Source organism: Centruroides sculpturatus, unplaced genomic scaffold (assembly GCF_000671375.1).
Source record: "Centruroides sculpturatus isolate CEXI.00-Female unplaced genomic scaffold, Cexi_2.0 scaffold981, whole genome shotgun sequence".
Taxonomy (NCBI): Eukaryota; Metazoa; Arthropoda; class Arachnida; order Scorpiones; family Buthidae; genus Centruroides; species Centruroides sculpturatus.
In genome coordinates this window covers 92424-111738 of record NW_019385906.1, presented here as the reverse complement: position 1 = coordinate 111738, position 19315 = coordinate 92424, and the positions used below count along the sequence as shown (strand labels likewise).

Here is a 19315-nt window from a genome sequence, read left to right as displayed (position 1 = left end):
TAAATAAAGCATTAATGAATAAATAAATTCAAATAAGTAAATTTTATAAAAACAAAAATTTTATAACTCTTTGTGACATTATATTATATAATATGGATTGAAAACTATCCTAATGGATCTGTCTAATCTATAGGACTCGACAAAGTTCATAAAGCTAAACTTTTCAATCCCGCACAAAGTATAAATTTCTATCTTGCAAAAAATTGCTGTTTTTATTTTTAAAAAATTAAATAAAAGCCCTTCTGTCTTTCAGAGTTCGTTTTATTGTTTATATTTTGATACAACGCGTCTCTAAATAATTTTTAAAATGTCTAATCCCATGAAAAGCAATTCATAATGGTTGGGGACTAAATTTTATTTATCTCTACAAAAAATTAAACAATTTCCATAATAACGTCGAACACAGCACAACTGGTTCAGCATAAAGCGAAAAATTTGACAAAATATACATAATAGACGACATCAGCTCAATCAGATATTGAATTATCATATCTTAACACAAATCAATGATTGAACCGATTTGTAGTTTTATTTTTATTTTTTTTTTCTTTTAAAATCTGTCAGCCTGACCAGATTTATAAAGCTTCCCAAAAATCGATATTAGAACATAAAATCAGTCCCATCCAACACACAAAATATACACAAATTTTTGCGCAGATCCTTATCAACATTTTCTTGGAAGAGGCGCCATTTTGATCAGGTACACAACCAAGTGATCCGATGATATATTCCGCAAAGCAATATGTTCCGAATTTAAGACGTATAGCAGGTACCTCTTGTACCCTAAATTTGCTAAACTGACCTTCCTGCGAACATTACAAAAAAACTGCTATAAAAGGTGAGTTTTTGTGTGTGTATATATATATATTTTTTGTTTTTATAATTTATCCCCATATCCCGTTATAACCCGCCACCCCCCACTTGGACAATCGGGGTTGACATTCAAAAAACGCTCAACCTCCATTAAATTAAAGCAAAATTGAACAATTAAACTAACTAAATACAGGGAAACGTAACAATCGTGTGGTTACACAATCATTTTTATCATTCGGAAGTCCATGATGGTCAAACAATTACGATTCCCTGCAGCTATACGTACATAAACCTGAAAACACACATACAAGAAGAATGACATAACTTGATAATTTTATTTGTGGATACGTTGAAACAACATCGATTTGTGACAATTGTGAATGACATTTTCCAACCTAAAATAAGACAGAAATATTACAGTTTCTATAGGGATGGCGGGCGATTCGTTGGATCTCTGCTTTGAATTGTCAGATGTATATATCATGGGTCTATGAAGAACGATATAAATGGAAGAGGTATAGAAGGGAAGAAAGCTGACATGTTTAGATCCAGCGAGTCGTCTGGGGGGTTCGAAAGCCGATAAATAGCATTATCATAATATGGTAATATATTTAATAATTAATACAGGGAAAAGTAAATTTTAATGAATTTTCCCTGGATTATGTTTACGATTGATGGATGATCTTCCCAATAATTTTTAAATTTTTTTAAACTTTTTAGTTTCTTCTTCTAAGAAAGATTACACACAAGAAGTAAGTAGGTTTTACAGAGAAATCGGTGTTTTCTGTCAGCATTGAGCGGCTTGCGGACTAACCGAAGTGGCTTTGAGAGCTTCTGGTGATTCGGGTGATGCATCACCATCCAGTTGTCTATCTTCGGTTGGAGAGATCCCATTCTCTTCTCCATTCTCAGATACGGGTGGCATGGAAGTTCCTGGCTCGTCTCCCGGAGTTGGAGATGAAGGTGGGATGGGACTCTGAAAGATATTAGTTTTATTTGAAATTTGAGTAATTCCACTATTATACCGTTTTCATGGAAAAATCTTTGTTAATTCAAACAATGTACATTAAATTTTGCAATTTTAAATTATATTGATCTGACGTTATATAAGTACGGTTGGTTTCTACATTCAAACGTATTATTTTCGGACTTTTCGAAAGAAATGAAGAAATCTGTATACATTAAATTAAATCTGGTTTCAAAAATTACGCAAAAGATATGTTTTTACCGTAAATCTATGAGAATTATCGACTATACGAATATATTACATCTTACATATCTTTTTAAATAAGTAATTTTCCATTAAAAGATAATCTTATTTTAAAATTAAAATCAAATGCTGAGCGATTCTGCAGAGGTAAATTTAATTAATGCATGCCAATAAGAGCGACGTATAATCAGTTTATTGTAAACTTAGAATAAACTGATATTCTGAAATTAAACAATTGACACGCATACCTGCGAATCTGAGCCATGAGTACTTCCTTTCTCAGACCCCGAAAGAGAGCCTATTTTGGAAGATGCTCTTTCTTTAAAATTTAACTTGTCAGATCTTATTTTAACATTACCACCTCCAGCTTGATGCTTAATATTATCCAAAGATCCTACTTTGGAAGAGGCACGCTGCTTGAAGTCCGTCTTTTGTGTTTCGATCTATAAAAGGGCGAAAAAACATTACAATCAAACACTAAATTTCAAAGTTTAAGCAATCAGTCGTCAGACTACTTTTCAAGTTCGGACTGGATAATTCAAATTTTAAATGTGAGAAATGTTAACCAATAAATCAGCGTGTGTTGTTTTAAACCATGCATCTTTGGCGATGCTTACAATTTCGATTATGGTGAATTAAGCATATCATACGTACTCTATCCTGTCCACTTTCGGCTTGCACATGCTGTTTCTGAAGATTAAAAAACATTTAATGAAATTAAGCAGATTCATGCTAACATGCAAATAAAAATTAGTGAACATTACAATATAACAAGCAATACAAAAAATTTAGCAAAGCATGCAATAATATTTTAACTTGAATACCTTAATTGTACCTCCTCCAGGTTGGTGCTTGATATTATCGCGTGATCCAACCTTAGATTGGGCTTTATCTTTGAAATCGAGTTTCTGAACCAAAATCTTCTTATCGCCTCCTCCCGGCTTATGACTGGCCTTTTCCAATGATCCTATTTTTGAACTGGCTTGCCATTCTAATTTTTGACTTGCCACCTGAATATTTGACTTCTTCGAATTAATTTAGATTAATACGTAAGATATACAATAAAAACGAATAAAAATTTTAAAATAAAACAAATTAAAAATCACCTTTCTTTCGCCTCCTCCTGGTTTATGTTTGATGTTATCTAAGGAACCGATCTTAGATTTAACGTTCTTCAAGTTAGGATTAGGTGCTTGACCAACGGGAGCTTTAATTGGTGGAAGTTCTGAAAATTACAATAATAAATAATCAATTTGTTCTTTCTCTTCTTTTATTTTTGATAAAATTTATTTGCTAGCCAATATTTTGTACATCATTTTAATTTTAAACGCATTAATTTTTTTGTTACTCTAAACGAGCAATTATTTATTGTGACATCGTCACAATGCCGTGCTCCGATTTTCAAAAATATTTATTTATGTATTTTATTTAAAATATATGCTCTCCACCTAAAGTTATTAGTAGTGGGTTGTCCCTGTACTGTACATCATACTTTTCGTTTAACAATAAAGTCCTGCCGGTTACCTATTAACTGCTTTCAGGGGAAAATACTTGAATTGAAATAACGTGACTTCCAATTTGGATCGGAAATTCTTATATAGTTAATCGGGGCTTTCTGCCCCTAAGGTTTCCATATCTCGTCTCGCCATTCATCTCTCAGTTCTCCAGATTAAGGAGAGACAGTCGGACGCCGGACGGACGGACGGACGGAAGTGGGAATTTACAGGACTACAATTTTTTTTAAATTGCAGCCAATGAGATCAGGAAAATGCCATTTTACGATTCATATAATCAGCATCGATATATCTAATAATATTCAATAAAACATTTTCTTCCTGAATATTCAAATTTTCTAATGTAAAAATAATTGGTAACTAATGAAATCAATGAAATCAAGATGAACATTAAAGTTTACGTAGAATAAATTTTAGTGAAAATATGTTAATGTGAAAAAAATGATGTTGAATGAGTAAAAGCTAAAAATTAAACAGAATACATAGTTCAACAATTATCTTCATATTAAAATGTATTTTGTCTTTAAACAACATAATAATGAAGTTGAAATTGCTTAATGACTTTAATTATAAATAATATCCGGGAAAAGAATTTCTAGTTAGGAATTCTGTACTGAATGCCATAAAAGTGCNTAGCGTGGCGCTACGGACGGCGGGAAAGTAGTTCGGCTTCCCGATGACGTTTGAGGTGTTTATAGGGAACTTTTACTATTTTTTACGGATACCGGTAGCAATTTTTTCGTAGTTTTATAGGAATCGTAACTATAGGGACCGTAATTATAGGGGGGTCGACTGTATTTCGTCTTCTTAATTTTGTACAAGTTTTCAAACATTACTCTATCGAAATGTTATCAAAATAATTTTCAAACCTAATGAGCAATTGTTGGGCTGCAATTTTTAATCACCTTTTAATTTTAAAAAAATCATGTGTCTTTCAGTTCCAACCGGAAATTCGTATATAGTTAATCATGCCTCGTGCCCCTACGCTTTCCATATCTAGTCTCGATTTTTATCTAACTCCGTTCTCGAAATTCACAAACAGACGGACAAACGGACGATAGTGGGAATCTAATTTCTGTAATTTGAAAATTGTAGCCAAATAAAACATCTTTCCTACTGGATGTTGTCTCGGTACTATTTAAATATCCATAATAAAATTAATTAAAGACAATCATATGCCACTATTCCATCTTCAATGCTAAAGAATGTAATTAAAAATAGAATTAATATTTATAAACGTTGCATAATTTTCAATAATGTTTCAACGGGATATTCTAAATTCTACCTTTTAACTGCAAGTATGTCGATATAACCTAGTTTAAGAAACGAATAGATTGAAAATATCTCTCAAAGTACACTTATTAAAATTAAATTATTGTATGATTTTTTTGTGTTTATTAAAACAAACAATATAGAATAATATACTTATCATACAGACAGCGAGGCCATCGTTATTTAAGGCCTTCTTGTAATCCCCGTTAAAAATCGTGATGTCAAACCACTGGTCATTTACAGTTTACTGGACAACGTAGCGTTGGTTATATTGAAGATTGTCTTTCCAGTTCATTTTATAATTTTATCAAATTGGATATTATTTAGATATTTATCTTCATATAGTTAATGAACGGTAAGACATTTTTTTTAATTATTAAATATATAAAAGAAAGAAATTTGGAGTATTTTAAGCACATAACTACTGTAATTACTATGTAGGACATTTTTAAACATTTTCAAATTAATTCGTAAATATACTTTAAAAGAAAAAATATTTTAGTTACATATATAAAAATATACATTATATTTTTTCGTGGATAAAATCAGTTTGATTTATATATTGAATATTATAAATAATGGTAAGATTTTCTTCTTCGCAATTCAATAAAAGACTTCGACAACTTGTATAAATTGTACAAATTACCTAAATTGCCCCACTTATTAAAATATTAATAATTTCTTATAATTCTAAGTGAAATGAATAAACTAGTTTAATTAGAATAAAATTGGAAAAAACTATATAACAAAAGTTAATAATATATTGAATTGTCTACAGTAGATATGGGTAAGAATATGTTACTAATTACTTTACATTATAACTAAAAAGAATTTACATACAGTATATGTATTTACTTAATAGATTCACTCAAAGATGCTGTATGACAGGCTGTAAAAGCAATTACTCATCTACAGAAGGTATACAACAGTTTTCTCTTTTCCCGAAAGTCCAGAAATGATTAGTAAGTGGAATAAAGCTATACCATCTAATGACTTTTCTCCTTCTAAAAACAGTGTTGTGTGTATTAAACATTTTGATGACAAATTTATCATCAAAGAAGATAAAGTAACAAGAGATGATGGGTCATGGTAAATAGTCCTAGATTAAGACCAAAACTAACTGAAGAAGTATATCCTTCTATATTTCCAAATTTTCCAGCTTACCTTTCACATAAGCCTCCTGCCAAAAGAAAAACTGGTGATGACAGAAGAAAAAAATTATTTGAACGTGATAATCAACCCATCAACCACAAGTAACCCATGCTGTTAAGTTGTTTCAAAATATTGAAACATCAAGATTTGCAAGACTTTTGATATATTTGTTTGTTTAAAATAAATTTAAAAGTTAATCATGCAGTGTTGTTCTCTATTTATGAAACGTTCTTACTTAAAAATTATTTAATACTTTTATGACATTTAAATATTACTTCAATAAAGTAATTTAAAAAGTGATTATTTTATAAAAATTATTCGATAAATGATCAGCAACGCTTTGATGATCACTAAGGAAATGACCAGTACTGTGACGTCATAACACTTACAAGCAGGCCTTGAATAACGATGGCCTCGCCTGTAGCCAAGGACTTAGCGTACGATTCTAGAATAAAATCCAATAAGAAAGGAACATCATCAGGATAACACTATTTATATAATCCTCACTGTATTATGTATTAGATTTAATTACGTCAAAATGACGTGTAATTAAAACATTTTGTTGGTCAATTTTGCCAAACTTTAAGAAGGCTTTTAAAATTATTATCATCAGTATATCGCGGAGAAACATGATGTGATTAAATATGCATATTTGATTTTATCTCATCATCAATTAGACATTTTAAAACAAAAATGTGACAACCATTTAGGCTATCTTTTACAAGTATTTGACCATTTCTGGCTATTTTTGAAGCGCCTTTGGCAACTACTGATTGAAAAGGTCTACAACCTATATCCTTCATATGTTAGTCCGTTCATTGCGATACTTAGATAATTGGTATATTAGTCATCCTTGTGCATAGACCGCATGCGATGAAATTTACGAATATATAATCTTATANTTCGAAAGCCGATAAATAGCATTATCATAATATGGTAATATATTTAATAATTAATACAGGGAAAAGTAAATTTTAATGAATTTTCCCTGGATTATGTTTACGATTGATGGATGATCTTCCCAATAATTTTTAAATTTTTTTAAACTTTTTAGTTTCTTCTTCTAAGAAAGATTACACACAAGAAGTAAGTAGGTTTTACAGAGAAATCGGTGTTTTCTGTCAGCATTGAGCGGCTTGCGGACTAACCGAAGTGGCTTTGAGAGCTTCTGGTGATTCGGGTGATGCATCACCATCCAGTTGTCTATCTTCGGTTGGAGAGATCCCATTCTCTTCTCCATTCTCAGATACGGGTGGCATGGAAGTTCCTGGCTCGTCTCCCGGAGTTGGAGATGAAGGTGGGATGGGACTCTGAAAGATATTAGTTTTATTTGAAATTTGAGTAATTCCACTATTATACCGTTTTCATGGAAAAATCTTTGTTAATTCAAACAATGTACATTAAATTTTGCAATTTTAAATTATATTGATCTGACGTTATATAAGTACGGTTGGTTTCTACATTCAAACGTATTATTTTCGGACTTTTCGAAAGAAATGAAGAAATCTGTATACATTAAATTAAATCTGGTTTCAAAAATTACGCAAAAGATATGTTTTTACCGTAAATCTATGAGAATTATCGACTATACGAATATATTACATCTTACATATCTTTTTAAATAAGTAATTTTCCATTAAAAGATAATCTTATTTTAAAATTAAAATCAAATGCTGAGCGATTCTGCAGAGGTAAATTTAATTAATGCATGCCAATAAGAGCGACGTATAATCAGTTTATTGTAAACTTAGAATAAACTGATATTCTGAAATTAAACAATTGACACGCATACCTGCGAATCTGAGCCATGAGTACTTCCTTTCTCAGACCCCGAAAGAGAGCCTATTTTGGAAGATGCTCTTTCTTTAAAATTTAACTTGTCAGATCTTATTTTAACATTACCACCTCCAGCTTGATGCTTAATATTATCCAAAGATCCTACTTTGGAAGAGGCACGCTGCTTGAAGTCCGTCTTTTGTGTTTCGATCTATAAAAGGGCGAAAAAACATTACAATCAAACACTAAATTTCAAAGTTTAAGCAATCAGTCGTCAGACTACTTTTCAAGTTCGGACTGGATAATTCAAATTTTAAATGTGAGAAATGTTAACCAATAAATCAGCGTGTGTTGTTTTAAACCATGCATCTTTGGCGATGCTTACAATTTCGATTATGGTGAATTAAGCATATCATACGTACTCTATCCTGTCCACTTTCGGCTTGCACATGCTGTTTCTGAAGATTAAAAAACATTTAATGAAATTAAGCAGATTCATGCTAACATGCAAATAAAAATTAGTGAACATTACAATATAACAAGCAATACAAAAAATTTAGCAAAGCATGCAATAATATTTTAACTTGAATACCTTAATTGTACCTCCTCCAGGTTGGTGCTTGATATTATCGCGTGATCCAACCTTAGATTGGGCTTTATCTTTGAAATCGAGTTTCTGAACCAAAATCTTCTTATCGCCTCCTCCCGGCTTATGACTGGCCTTTTCCAATGATCCTATTTTTGAACTGGCTTGCCATTCTAATTTTTGACTTGCCACCTGAATATTTGACTTCTTCGAATTAATTTAGATTAATACGTAAGATATACAATAAAAACGAATAAAAATTTTAAAATAAAACAAATTAAAAATCACCTTTCTTTCGCCTCCTCCTGGTTTATGTTTGATGTTATCTAAGGAACCGATCTTAGATTTAACGTTCTTCAAGTTAGGATTAGGTGCTTGACCAACGGGAGCTTTAATTGGTGGAAGTTCTGAAAATTACAATAATAAATAATCAATTTGTTCTTTCTCTTCTTTTATTTTTGATAAAATTTATTTGCTAGCCAATATTTTGTACATCATTTTAATTTTAAACGCATTAATTTTTTTGTTACTCTAAACGAGCAATTATTTATTGTGACATCGTCACAATGCCGTGCTCCGATTTTCAAAAATATTTATTTATGTATTTTATTTAAAATATATGCTCTCCACCTAAAGTTATTAGTAGTGGGTTGTCCCTGTACTGTACATCATACTTTTCGTTTAACAATAAAGTCCTGCCGGTTACCTATTAACTGCTTTCAGGGGAAAATACTTGAATTGAAATAACGTGACTTCCAATTTGGATCGGAAATTCTTATATAGTTAATCGGGGCTTTCTGCCCCTAAGGTTTCCATATCTCGTCTCGCCATTCATCTCTCAGTTCTCCAGATTAAGGAGAGACAGTCGGACGCCGGACGGACGGACGGACGGAAGTGGGAATTTACAGGACTACAATTTTTTTTAAATTGCAGCCAATGAGATCAGGAAAATGCCATTTTACGATTCATATAATCAGCATCGATATATCTAATAATATTCAATAAAACATTTTCTTCCTGAATATTCAAATTTTCTAATGTAAAAATAATTGGTAACTAATGAAATCAATGAAATCAAGATGAACATTAAAGTTTACGTAGAATAAATTTTAGTGAAAATATGTTAATGTGAAAAAAATGATGTTGAATGAGTAAAAGCTAAAAATTAAACAGAATACATAGTTCAACAATTATCTTCATATTAAAATGTATTTTGTCTTTAAACAACATAATAATGAAGTTGAAATTGCTTAATGACTTTAATTATAAATAATATCCGGGAAAAGAATTTCTAGTTAGGAATTCTGTACTGAATGCCATAAAAGTGCAGAAGTCCCGAATTCGATTTCTAATAAAAAAAAAAAAATAATGATTTTGCTTTGATTTAAACTGAAGACGTTCGACAGGTTTAAGTAGTTTAGTTAAAACTCGTACTTCATTCTACAAGATGTCTTTCTTTTAGTGAATATTGTACTTATTTTTCATAAAGTTACTTATCGATTCCTACAAAACACAATAGCGAGGTTGAGGCCGAAGATTTAAACGCGAAAACGTGTACGTTGGACGTTCAGCGCCGCTTTCCTGTAAGCTTAGAAGTTTGACAATGGTGATTGGATAGTCAGTGGAAGCATGCTCGACATTCCAAACACCATTGTCAAACTTCTAGGCTTTCAGGAAAGCGGCGCTGAACGTCCGACGTACACGTTTTCGCGTTTAAAACTTCAGTCTCGACCTCGCTAGTAGATTCATTAGACAATACATAAAAGTAGTGCAGTGTTATTAAGCTTTCTTCAATAATCATTTCTTACAATCAACAAAATTGAAAATAAATGTCAAACTTTTTTAATTATAACTAATTATAATTGCATACCTAATGTTTTATGTACATTTATTCATTATTCAAAATTATCAAAATATGTCTATTTCTTGCTATTACTACTGATTTAGTAAAAGCACGAATTTTCATTTGAATAAACAAGAAAACATCTAATTAAAAATATATTAAAATTCGAATCGTTTAATATTATTTTCATATACAGCAAATAAATAATAATATTCAAATATTAAAATTTATACTCTGGATACAAAGGCAAAACTTTATATAGAGTAGTTATAATTAAATCTGACCCTACTCGGAGTCTTCTGGAAAAGGTTCTAATGAATTTATGTCGCTGAAATTTGGCATATATGTTATTTTCATCAGAAACAATAGATTTTGTAAAACAAAAATTAGTTGAAATTTTCCAGCACAGGGCGAAAATATGGCGCTTCAATAATAAGTAAGGTGATTGTAATGTTATGCAAACTACTGTGAAAAACAACGTGCCTGACCTATAACAGTCTCTGTCTCAACTGAAAGTAAGCGTGAGGCAGCATATCGTTAATGTTCTGACCGAAATGCTTTGTGAGACAATTGATTACACCAAAATTACGCTTCCAACATACAATCGACGCAAATGGTTCGCATATTGACACGTGATGTAAAATAATGTGGAAAAAACGTTTTGCTTTGCTTGTTTACGATTTTGGTTCTTAAAGCGCCGTAATTTTGCCTATTGGCGAAAATTCGAGCTAGCTTTTTTCTCTAGAAATTTATTCCCTGCAGTATGACTATCATATATACCAACTTTCGTCGGCCTTTGTCCGCCATCGACCTTGAGCTGATCCTAGCAGGCTCTGAGTACGGTCACAGTTGAATTATAACCACCCTGTATATTATATTTTTATATTAATTAGTTTATTTTCATAAAATAGATTTTCTAGCAGAAGGATTTTTAGTGATTAATTTAGAGAGGCTTACAGATTAGGCAAATAAAGTTTTCTGTTGTCCTTCTCTTTAAGATATCAAAGACTCGCTATATACAAAAGCAGTAATTAAAACGAAAATCAGTATGTGGACAGCGTGAGCAATCGGTAAATCCTGTAAAAGTATCTACCCGCAAAACACATCCAACTTGATCTAATGAAAAATTTTATTATGATGATAATGGACCAAACTGATCTTGTATTTATGTATTTCAGATATGCATTTCTAGGTTGAATGATGTTTAAATCAAAGCAGGTTATTTATGAGTTTCCAAATAATGAAATTAGTGATGAACAATTTGAAAATCAGTTGATTTAAGTGGAAACTCATGCAAGGCAATCTTTCTAAAACTTTACAAAAAACGTTTTGGAAAGTTATACACGATGAAATAGTCGATTTTTAGAATTCATATTAATCATTGGGTTTTACTGTTCATTAAAAAAAATTATTTTTTTAGGACTTCTTTCTTGATAATCTTGGCACCATCAGTAATGAACATTGAACATTTTTATCAGGACGAGGAAAATGCTACAGGACAAATGGACCGAAAATATAGTAGTTGACTATTGCTGAACTCTAAAAGATATTCTTGAGCAGAATATAAGTGGAATATTCACTATAGGTATATTTTAGATAACGTAAACTGGCCATGTGTTACGACAGAAATTTAGTTTCATAACATTATAATAGCATAAATATTCAGCCTAAAATATACTGTTATTCTCCAATACTATCCTGTGATAAAATCACAAACATTTTGTTATCCAGTCTAATTCATGCAGATGATATAGAAAAGGCTAAAATATAATAAACTTTTAATTGTAATTGTAGATGTTTTGTTAGCCGAACTTGACACAATGTCAACTCAGCCCTCCTTTGTAGGCTATTAAGAAGGTAGAAGAAGTACTCGTATTATTGTAAATTCTTGGAATATTAATATTGAAACAATTTATAATTAATATAAAATGTTACAATATTAAAAATAAAGTTATCAATAAATTAAACCTTGTCATTAATTCTTTATTTTCTCCTACGTTCCTTTCTTCTTATATACTTATAAGAAATTTAGTAAAATCAACCAAAATAAATTACAGTCGACCCCCCTATAAGACAGAGATACGTTCCATTCTCTAGGAATCCGCTTTCTTACGAATCCTTCCAATCACAACCCGACACGTGTCAAGTTTACGGACTACGGCTGTTTGAAAGATTTTCTTCCATAAAATTAATCGATTCTAGACTAATCCGACTCAACATTTCCAAAATACGTATATATTTTTTGGGAATAATCCGTATAAACTACGCTATAAACAAAAAATTGTAGGATTACTTACCGAGTGTCACCATTCGACATTGCCATTGCTCAACATTGTTTTCGTCGCGGAACAGCTCAGCAAAGAGCGGCCGATTTCTAACAACTTATTTTTCTGTGAAAACTTCGTAGAACTTCGGAGACATCATTAATATAAATAATTTTAATCGCCGTTGAATAAGAAATGTTTCTTTCACAAGAAATGTATAAAATTACAGTACTGTATTAGACTTACGGTACCTAATTTACATACTGACAGACGATAGTTAGCGTAAAAATCTCCGTAGCGTGGCGCCACGCTAGACGGCGGAAATTATATATTTAATTATAACAAAGTTACAATAAGTTAATATATAATTATATATACAGTACCTAATTTATATATAATTAATATATAATTATATGTACAGTACCTAATTTATATATAATTTATATAATACTGTCCAGACGATAGAAATCTCTCCGTAGCGTGGCGCTACGGACGGCGGGAAAGTAGTTCGGCTTCCCGATGACGTTTGAGGTGTTTATAGGGAACTTTTACTATTTTTTACGGATACCGGTAGCAATTTTTTCGTAGTTTTATAGGAATCGTAACTATAGGGACCGTAATTATAGGGGGGTCGACTGTATTTCGTCTTCTTAATTTTGTACAAGTTTTCAAACATTACTCTATCGAAATGTTATCAAAATAATTTTCAAACCTAATGAGCAATTGTTGGGCTGCAATTTTTAATCACCTTTTAATTTTAAAAAAATCATGTGTCTTTCAGTTCCAACCGGAAATTCGTATATAGTTAATCATGCCTCGTGCCCCTACGCTTTCCATATCTAGTCTCGATTTTTATCTAACTCCGTTCTCGAAATTCACAAACAGACGGACAAACGGACGATAGTGGGAATCTAATTTCTGTAATTTGAAAATTGTAGCCAAATAAAACATCTTTCCTACTGGATGTTGTCTCGGTACTATTTAAATATCCATAATAAAATTAATTAAAGACAATCATATGCCACTATTCCATCTTCAATGCTAAAGAATGTAATTAAAAATAGAATTAATATTTATAAACGTTGCATAATTTTCAATAATGTTTCAACGGGATATTCTAAATTCTACCTTTTAACTGCAAGTATGTCGATATAACCTAGTTTAAGAAACGAATAGATTGAAAATATCTCTCAAAGTACACTTATTAAAATTAAATTATTGTATGATTTTTTTGTGTTTATTAAAACAAACAATATAGAATAATATACTTATCATACAGACAGCGAGGCCATCGTTATTTAAGGCCTTCTTGTAATCCCCGTTAAAAATCGTGATGTCAAACCACTGGTCATTTACAGTTTACTGGACAACGTAGCGTTGGTTATATTGAAGATTGTCTTTCCAGTTCATTTTATAATTTTATCAAATTGGATATTATTTAGATATTTATCTTCATATAGTTAATGAACGGTAAGACATTTTTTTTAATTATTAAATATATAAAAGAAAGAAATTTGGAGTATTTTAAGCACATAACTACTGTAATTACTATGTAGGACATTTTTAAACATTTTCAAATTAATTCGTAAATATACTTTAAAAGAAAAAATATTTTAGTTACATATATAAAAATATACATTATATTTTTTCGTGGATAAAATCAGTTTGATTTATATATTGAATATTATAAATAATGGTAAGATTTTCTTCTTCGCAATTCAATAAAAGACTTCGACAACTTGTATAAATTGTACAAATTACCTAAATTGCCCCACTTATTAAAATATTAATAATTTCTTATAATTCTAAGTGAAATGAATAAACTAGTTTAATTAGAATAAAATTGGAAAAAACTATATAACAAAAGTTAATAATATATTGAATTGTCTACAGTAGATATGGGTAAGAATATGTTACTAATTACTTTACATTATAACTAAAAAGAATTTACATACAGTATATGTATTTACTTAATAGATTCACTCAAAGATGCTGTATGACAGGCTGTAAAAGCAATTACTCATCTACAGAAGGTATACAACAGTTTTCTCTTTTCCCGAAAGTCCAGAAATGATTAGTAAGTGGAATAAAGCTATACCATCTAATGACTTTTCTCCTTCTAAAAACAGTGTTGTGTGTATTAAACATTTTGATGACAAATTTATCATCAAAGAAGATAAAGTAACAAGAGATGATGGGTCATGGTAAATAGTCTTAGATTAAGACCAAAACTAACTGAAGAAGTATATCCTTCTATATTTCCAAATTTTCCAGCTTACCTTTCACATAAGCCTCCTGCCAAAAGAAAAACTGGTGATGACAGAAGAAAAAAATTATTTGAACGTGATAATCAACCCATCAACCACAAGTAACCCATGCTGTTAAGTTGTTTCAAAATATTGAAACATCAAGATTTGCAAGACTTTTGATATATTTGTTTGTTTAAAATAAATTTAAAAGTTAATCATGCAGTGTTGTTCTCTATTTATGAAACGTTCTTACTTAAAAATTATTTAATACTTTTATGACATTTAAATATTACTTCAATAAAGTAATTTAAAAAGTGATTATTTTATAAAAATTATTCGATAAATGATCAGCAACGCTTTGATGATCACTAAGGAAATGACCAGTACTGTGACGTCATAACACTTACAAGCAGGCCTTGAATAACGATGGCCTCGCCTGTAGCCAAGGACTTAGCGTACGATTCTAGAATAAAATCCAATAAGAAAGGAACATCATCAGGATAACACTATTTATATAATCCTCACTGTATTATGTATTAGATTTAATTACGTCAAAATGACGTGTAATTAAAACATTTTGTTGGTCAATTTTGCCAAACTTTAAGAAGGCTTTTAAAATTATTATCATCAGTATATCGCGGAGAAACATGATGTGATTAAATATGCATATTTGATTTTATCTCATCATCAATTAGACATTTTAAAACAAAAATGTGACAACCATTTAGGCTATCTTTTACAAGTATTTGACCATTTCTGGCTATTTTTGAAGCGCCTTTGGCAACTACTGATTGAAAAGGTCTACAACCTATATCCTTCATATGTTAGTCCGTTCATTGCGATACTTAGATAATTGGTATATTAGTCATCCTTGTGCATAGACCGCATGCGATGAAATTTACGAATATATAATCTTATATATGCCCTAGCCCAGGGGTCGGCAACCTGCGGCTCGCGAGCCACATGAGGCTCTTTGGATGTGAAGCTGCGGCTCTTTAGTTCCATACGCAAATATTATTTATTTTATAAAAAAAAAAAACATTTAAAAATCGTTCTGAATCGATTAACGAGGATTCGGCACCGATTCTATCTCTCAGCCACTTGTATTCGCTTTTCATCGCACCCCTCCCCCGTGACATGCGTCGTCACTGTCGTCAGTCCGTTGGAAGCTCTCGAATGACGCCGTCATCGGATGTTTCTATGAGGTTTAATTCGCTTTCGACGCAAGACAATTCTGAATAAATAGATTAGTTTTTTATCAAAAAACTTTATTAATGCGAGTACTATTTATTGTTGGCAAGAAAAAATTTTGTGGCTCTTTAAAAACTTTGAAATTTTGTAAATTGTAATTTTTGGCTCTTCCGACTCAAAAGGTTGCCGACCCCTGCCCTAGCCTATAGCCAAGGTTTTGGAATAATCGTTACTTTATACTCATATGCTTTTAACAAAGGGAAAATGCATTTTGGCAGTATTGTTTTCCATATACATTTGCTAAAAATACTGGCTTTGTTGAATTCAGTCAAGTGAAAAAGATTTATTTCCAAGAGAAAATCTGTTTCTTATAAACATATTGTTTGAAGATGTCTTATTGTGTAATTGTTAAATAAGAGCTCTAAGTACTAAATACCATGCTGTCCGGTGTGGTTTCCACTGAGTATCTTAGAAAGAACCATGTCTCAGAGCACTAATTTCAATCATTAATATCTATGTACTAACTTAGGAATAACAGTAATAATATTCGTCAAGAACACGTGTGAAATTACATAGCACTAAATAAATATAGGCTGAATTTAGACCATATTTAAAAAGAATATAACAAGATATTAAATGTAAATAAACGTATTAAAATGTGATATTGTTTTTAAGTATGTAAAGAAATATAATAAATGGAGCTGATTTTATTTTCTTTCTCTTCCACTTGACTTGTCCTAAACGAAATAAATAACAATAATAATTATTATTATATTTTTTGGTGTTCAAATACATTTCTTTTAATTGTTTCGTCATATTTTTCTTTAAATATATTTACTTCATCCTGTGTATTGCTATTGGTGACATATTGAAGACAATAGTCATTATTATTATTACTATTTTTATTTATTGAAATGAGTGTTTCGTGATTTCTATTATTATTCGAATATTAAGTAGCACTTTCTATTGTTCTCTACATACTGTATTTTACATCTTACATATAATTTTCTATTGTAGAGCTTTTTGATAAATAATATTTTTTTTTCCTCTGGCGCATATAATTTTTCACTACTACTGACTCTAGAGTATAGCTGACGTTGAGAAAAGCATGAACTTTCCAAGTTCACACCAACCACTTTATAAACAAAGCGCAAAGACAATCATTAAATCATTTCAAAAGCTAATTTGACTGAAAATTTCAGCCGCTTAAATTGAAATGGCATATCAATGAAAATTAATGGTATTCTTAAAATTAAGACATTATCTCCCGCTACACTTCCTGTTCATAGTTTTTCCTCGGTGACATTCGGAATCAATTTTTTTACGATCACTCTCGTTCCATTGAAAAACTTTTGTAGGTCCAAATTTCGCAAAAGCATTACTACTGTTTCAACCTTTAGCTCTAGATTACGGAATGGTAGTCCAGCTGGTTCCAAGGAGTTTAAAAACTCCACCGATTACATTACTGTCTGATCTGCCTCCAAAACGAAATAAATGTATTTGCTCGTTGTACAAGTTCCTGGAAGTTATGCTTAAATTTGCAAATTCAATTCGACCGCCAATTGAGACATTCTGAAACAGTTTTGTTCAAGGCAGGCTTCACGATCTTCAATACTTTCACTATTTCTTAATACCTTTTTCTTTACGCTTCTGCACTCTTGAGCAATTGAAGCTCGTGTTTTCGATGGCATTTTCAAAATCGGTTAAAATTCAGTTACTTATGGATTGTTGGTTTGTTGAATAATAATTTAGCAGTAATCTATTATCAACAAACCAACAACAGTCAGTTTTCCCAACAGATGGTGCTATATGTAAAGACAGAAAGTCGGACACTAACAAGTAAGCTATATATTACACCAATATTTTGGGGTATTATATAGCTTAGAGTCGATTCTACATTCTAAGTAATACTCATACAAACTTTGGTCCAGATCAGTTTAAGAATAAAGATTAAAGTATTAAGGACAAACCAACAAGAATTCATTTATATATGTATAGATTATTCGAATATTAAATAGCTATTGTTTTCTGCATATTTTGCAAAAAAAAGGACAAAAATAACTCCCTTTTAAGTACAATTTAACTAAATTATTGTAAATTCTAAATCGGTTTAGAGTAATTTAAATAAATTTAAATATTACTAGCAAAGAAAATAAATAATTATGCGAATACAAAGATATATCATTAGGCATTTAAGACGTTGTCGTGAGGATTATAAAGTAATATACAAATCCATATTTTCATTGAGCATTGAAAAAATCTAATTATTGAATACATAATTAACTCCTTTTATTCTTTTAATTGAATAAGTTATATTGTAGATTAGGGTCTAACATTTTTCTTAAATAATTCGTTTAACTAAGTAGGTTAATTTCGTTTCATAATCAAATTCTCTGAGTCATTTAGTGTTGTATTCCAGAAATGAAAGATTTCTTTAATAAATAACTTTAAATGTTCAAAATAGATATAATTTTAATCTAAAAGTAAAGATTCCAAATAATTCTATGTAAAAATTTCAAATATCCTTATGATTTGACCTCATTTTTGACCAAACGTCAAATTATTTTTATCAAAGTTCTAAAACAATTTAATCTAATACTGTTGTCAGACAGATAAGGATAACAAACCAAATAATAAAAATGAATGAAAGTAAATAAATTGGTTTTATTTAATTGAATCCAATATTGTAAAAATGGGATAAACAAAGATTTTGACTTAAAGCAACTTTTGGGTGTTACATAGCATTTGAGGTCAAATCTAACGTTTCATGGAAAAACGAAATATTCCCTTTGCTACTTTAAGATGTGTGTATCGTGTGTTATGAATAGGTTTAACGATGATATCTAGATTTAAGGTAACCTTACATCCGGATACCTTAATCCGAATGTATGGGTAAAAATACAATGAGTGAAATGGCTCAGCTTTAACATAATCATTTGTTGTAAAAAAAAATAAACTATAACAGATGAAATTAAATTAACTGCACCGCAAAAAGTATTATAACTTAGTGATTAAAAGACCATAATTCGCAAATACCTATGTTTATTGGGAGCGATGATATTGACATTTCAAAATATATTGTCAAACGATCCTTTCACGCAATGTAAGGGTAAAATAAATCATTCTCAATATCCATATAGGGTGAAATGGTTCGCATGCTTTTCAATTATGCACAAACTCATTGCATTAAAATAGTTTAAAATAGAACAATTCAAAAACACTTTTTACCCGATGGATATGGCTGAAAGGTCTTTTTAATACTCACAAAGCAGAAAGAGACCAACATGAAAATAAGACCTATGTTCGTTACCATCATTGTGTTACTAAGTGGTCCTACGGTTTAAGTTCTTCTGGACTAATCCCTAAAAATTTCGCTCCGGTTTTCTAAGAAATTTCCGAAATAGTAAATTAGAATTTATTTGGGCCATTTCGCGTTCTGGAGAGC

The 19315-nt window shown here is 30.6% G+C and overlaps 2 protein-coding genes across 6 annotated transcripts in view; both read right to left on the bottom strand.

Moving 5' to 3' along the window:
* Window positions 1–243: 243 nt before the first annotated feature.
* On the bottom strand, window positions 244–3676 carry LOC111612508 (microtubule-associated protein tau-like). Its single transcript, XM_023353738.1, has 6 exons — window positions 3670–3676; window positions 3130–3248; window positions 2848–3033; window positions 2678–2713; window positions 2272–2466; window positions 244–1789 (listed from the first exon to the last, which is right to left on the bottom strand). Exons 1-6 carry the CDS (start codon window positions 3674–3676, stop codon window positions 1601–1603), a joined length of 732 nt encoding a protein of 243 aa, XP_023209506.1. The 3' UTR covers window positions 244–1600.
* Window positions 3677–6869: 3193 nt separating this feature from the next.
* The window catches only part of LOC111612509 (microtubule-associated protein 2-like), a 34882-nt gene continuing 22436 nt past the window's right edge, over window positions 6870–19315 (bottom strand). For 2 of the 5 annotated variants that reach the window (XM_023353739.1, XM_023353742.1), the window contains 5 exons: window positions 8612–8730; window positions 8330–8530; window positions 8160–8195; window positions 7754–7948; window positions 6870–7271 (listed from right to left, as the gene is read on the bottom strand). In XM_023353739.1, the coding sequence (XP_023209507.1) occupies window positions 7083–7271; window positions 7754–7948; window positions 8160–8195; window positions 8330–8530; window positions 8612–8730 (740 nt within the window). In that variant the 3' untranslated portion in view covers window positions 6870–7082. The remainder of the gene's footprint in view (window positions 7272–7753; window positions 7949–8159; window positions 8196–8329; window positions 8531–8611; window positions 8731–19315) is intronic. The other 3 variants (XM_023353740.1, XM_023353743.1, XM_023353741.1) reach the window with 3 other exon arrangements.

What these genes read in the sequence shown, in the direction of transcription:
- LOC111612508 (XM_023353738.1), bottom strand. An exon ending in CCGAAAGTGGACAGGATAGA is followed by an intron (nt 2,467 to 2,677) that starts GTACGTATGATA and finishes GCCCTTTTATAG; the next exon opens with ATCGAAACACAAAAGACGGA. An exon ending in CTCATGGCTCAGATTCGCAG is followed by an intron (nt 1,790 to 2,271) that starts GTATGCGTGTCA and finishes AATATCTTTCAG; the next exon opens with AGTCCCATCCCACCTTCATC.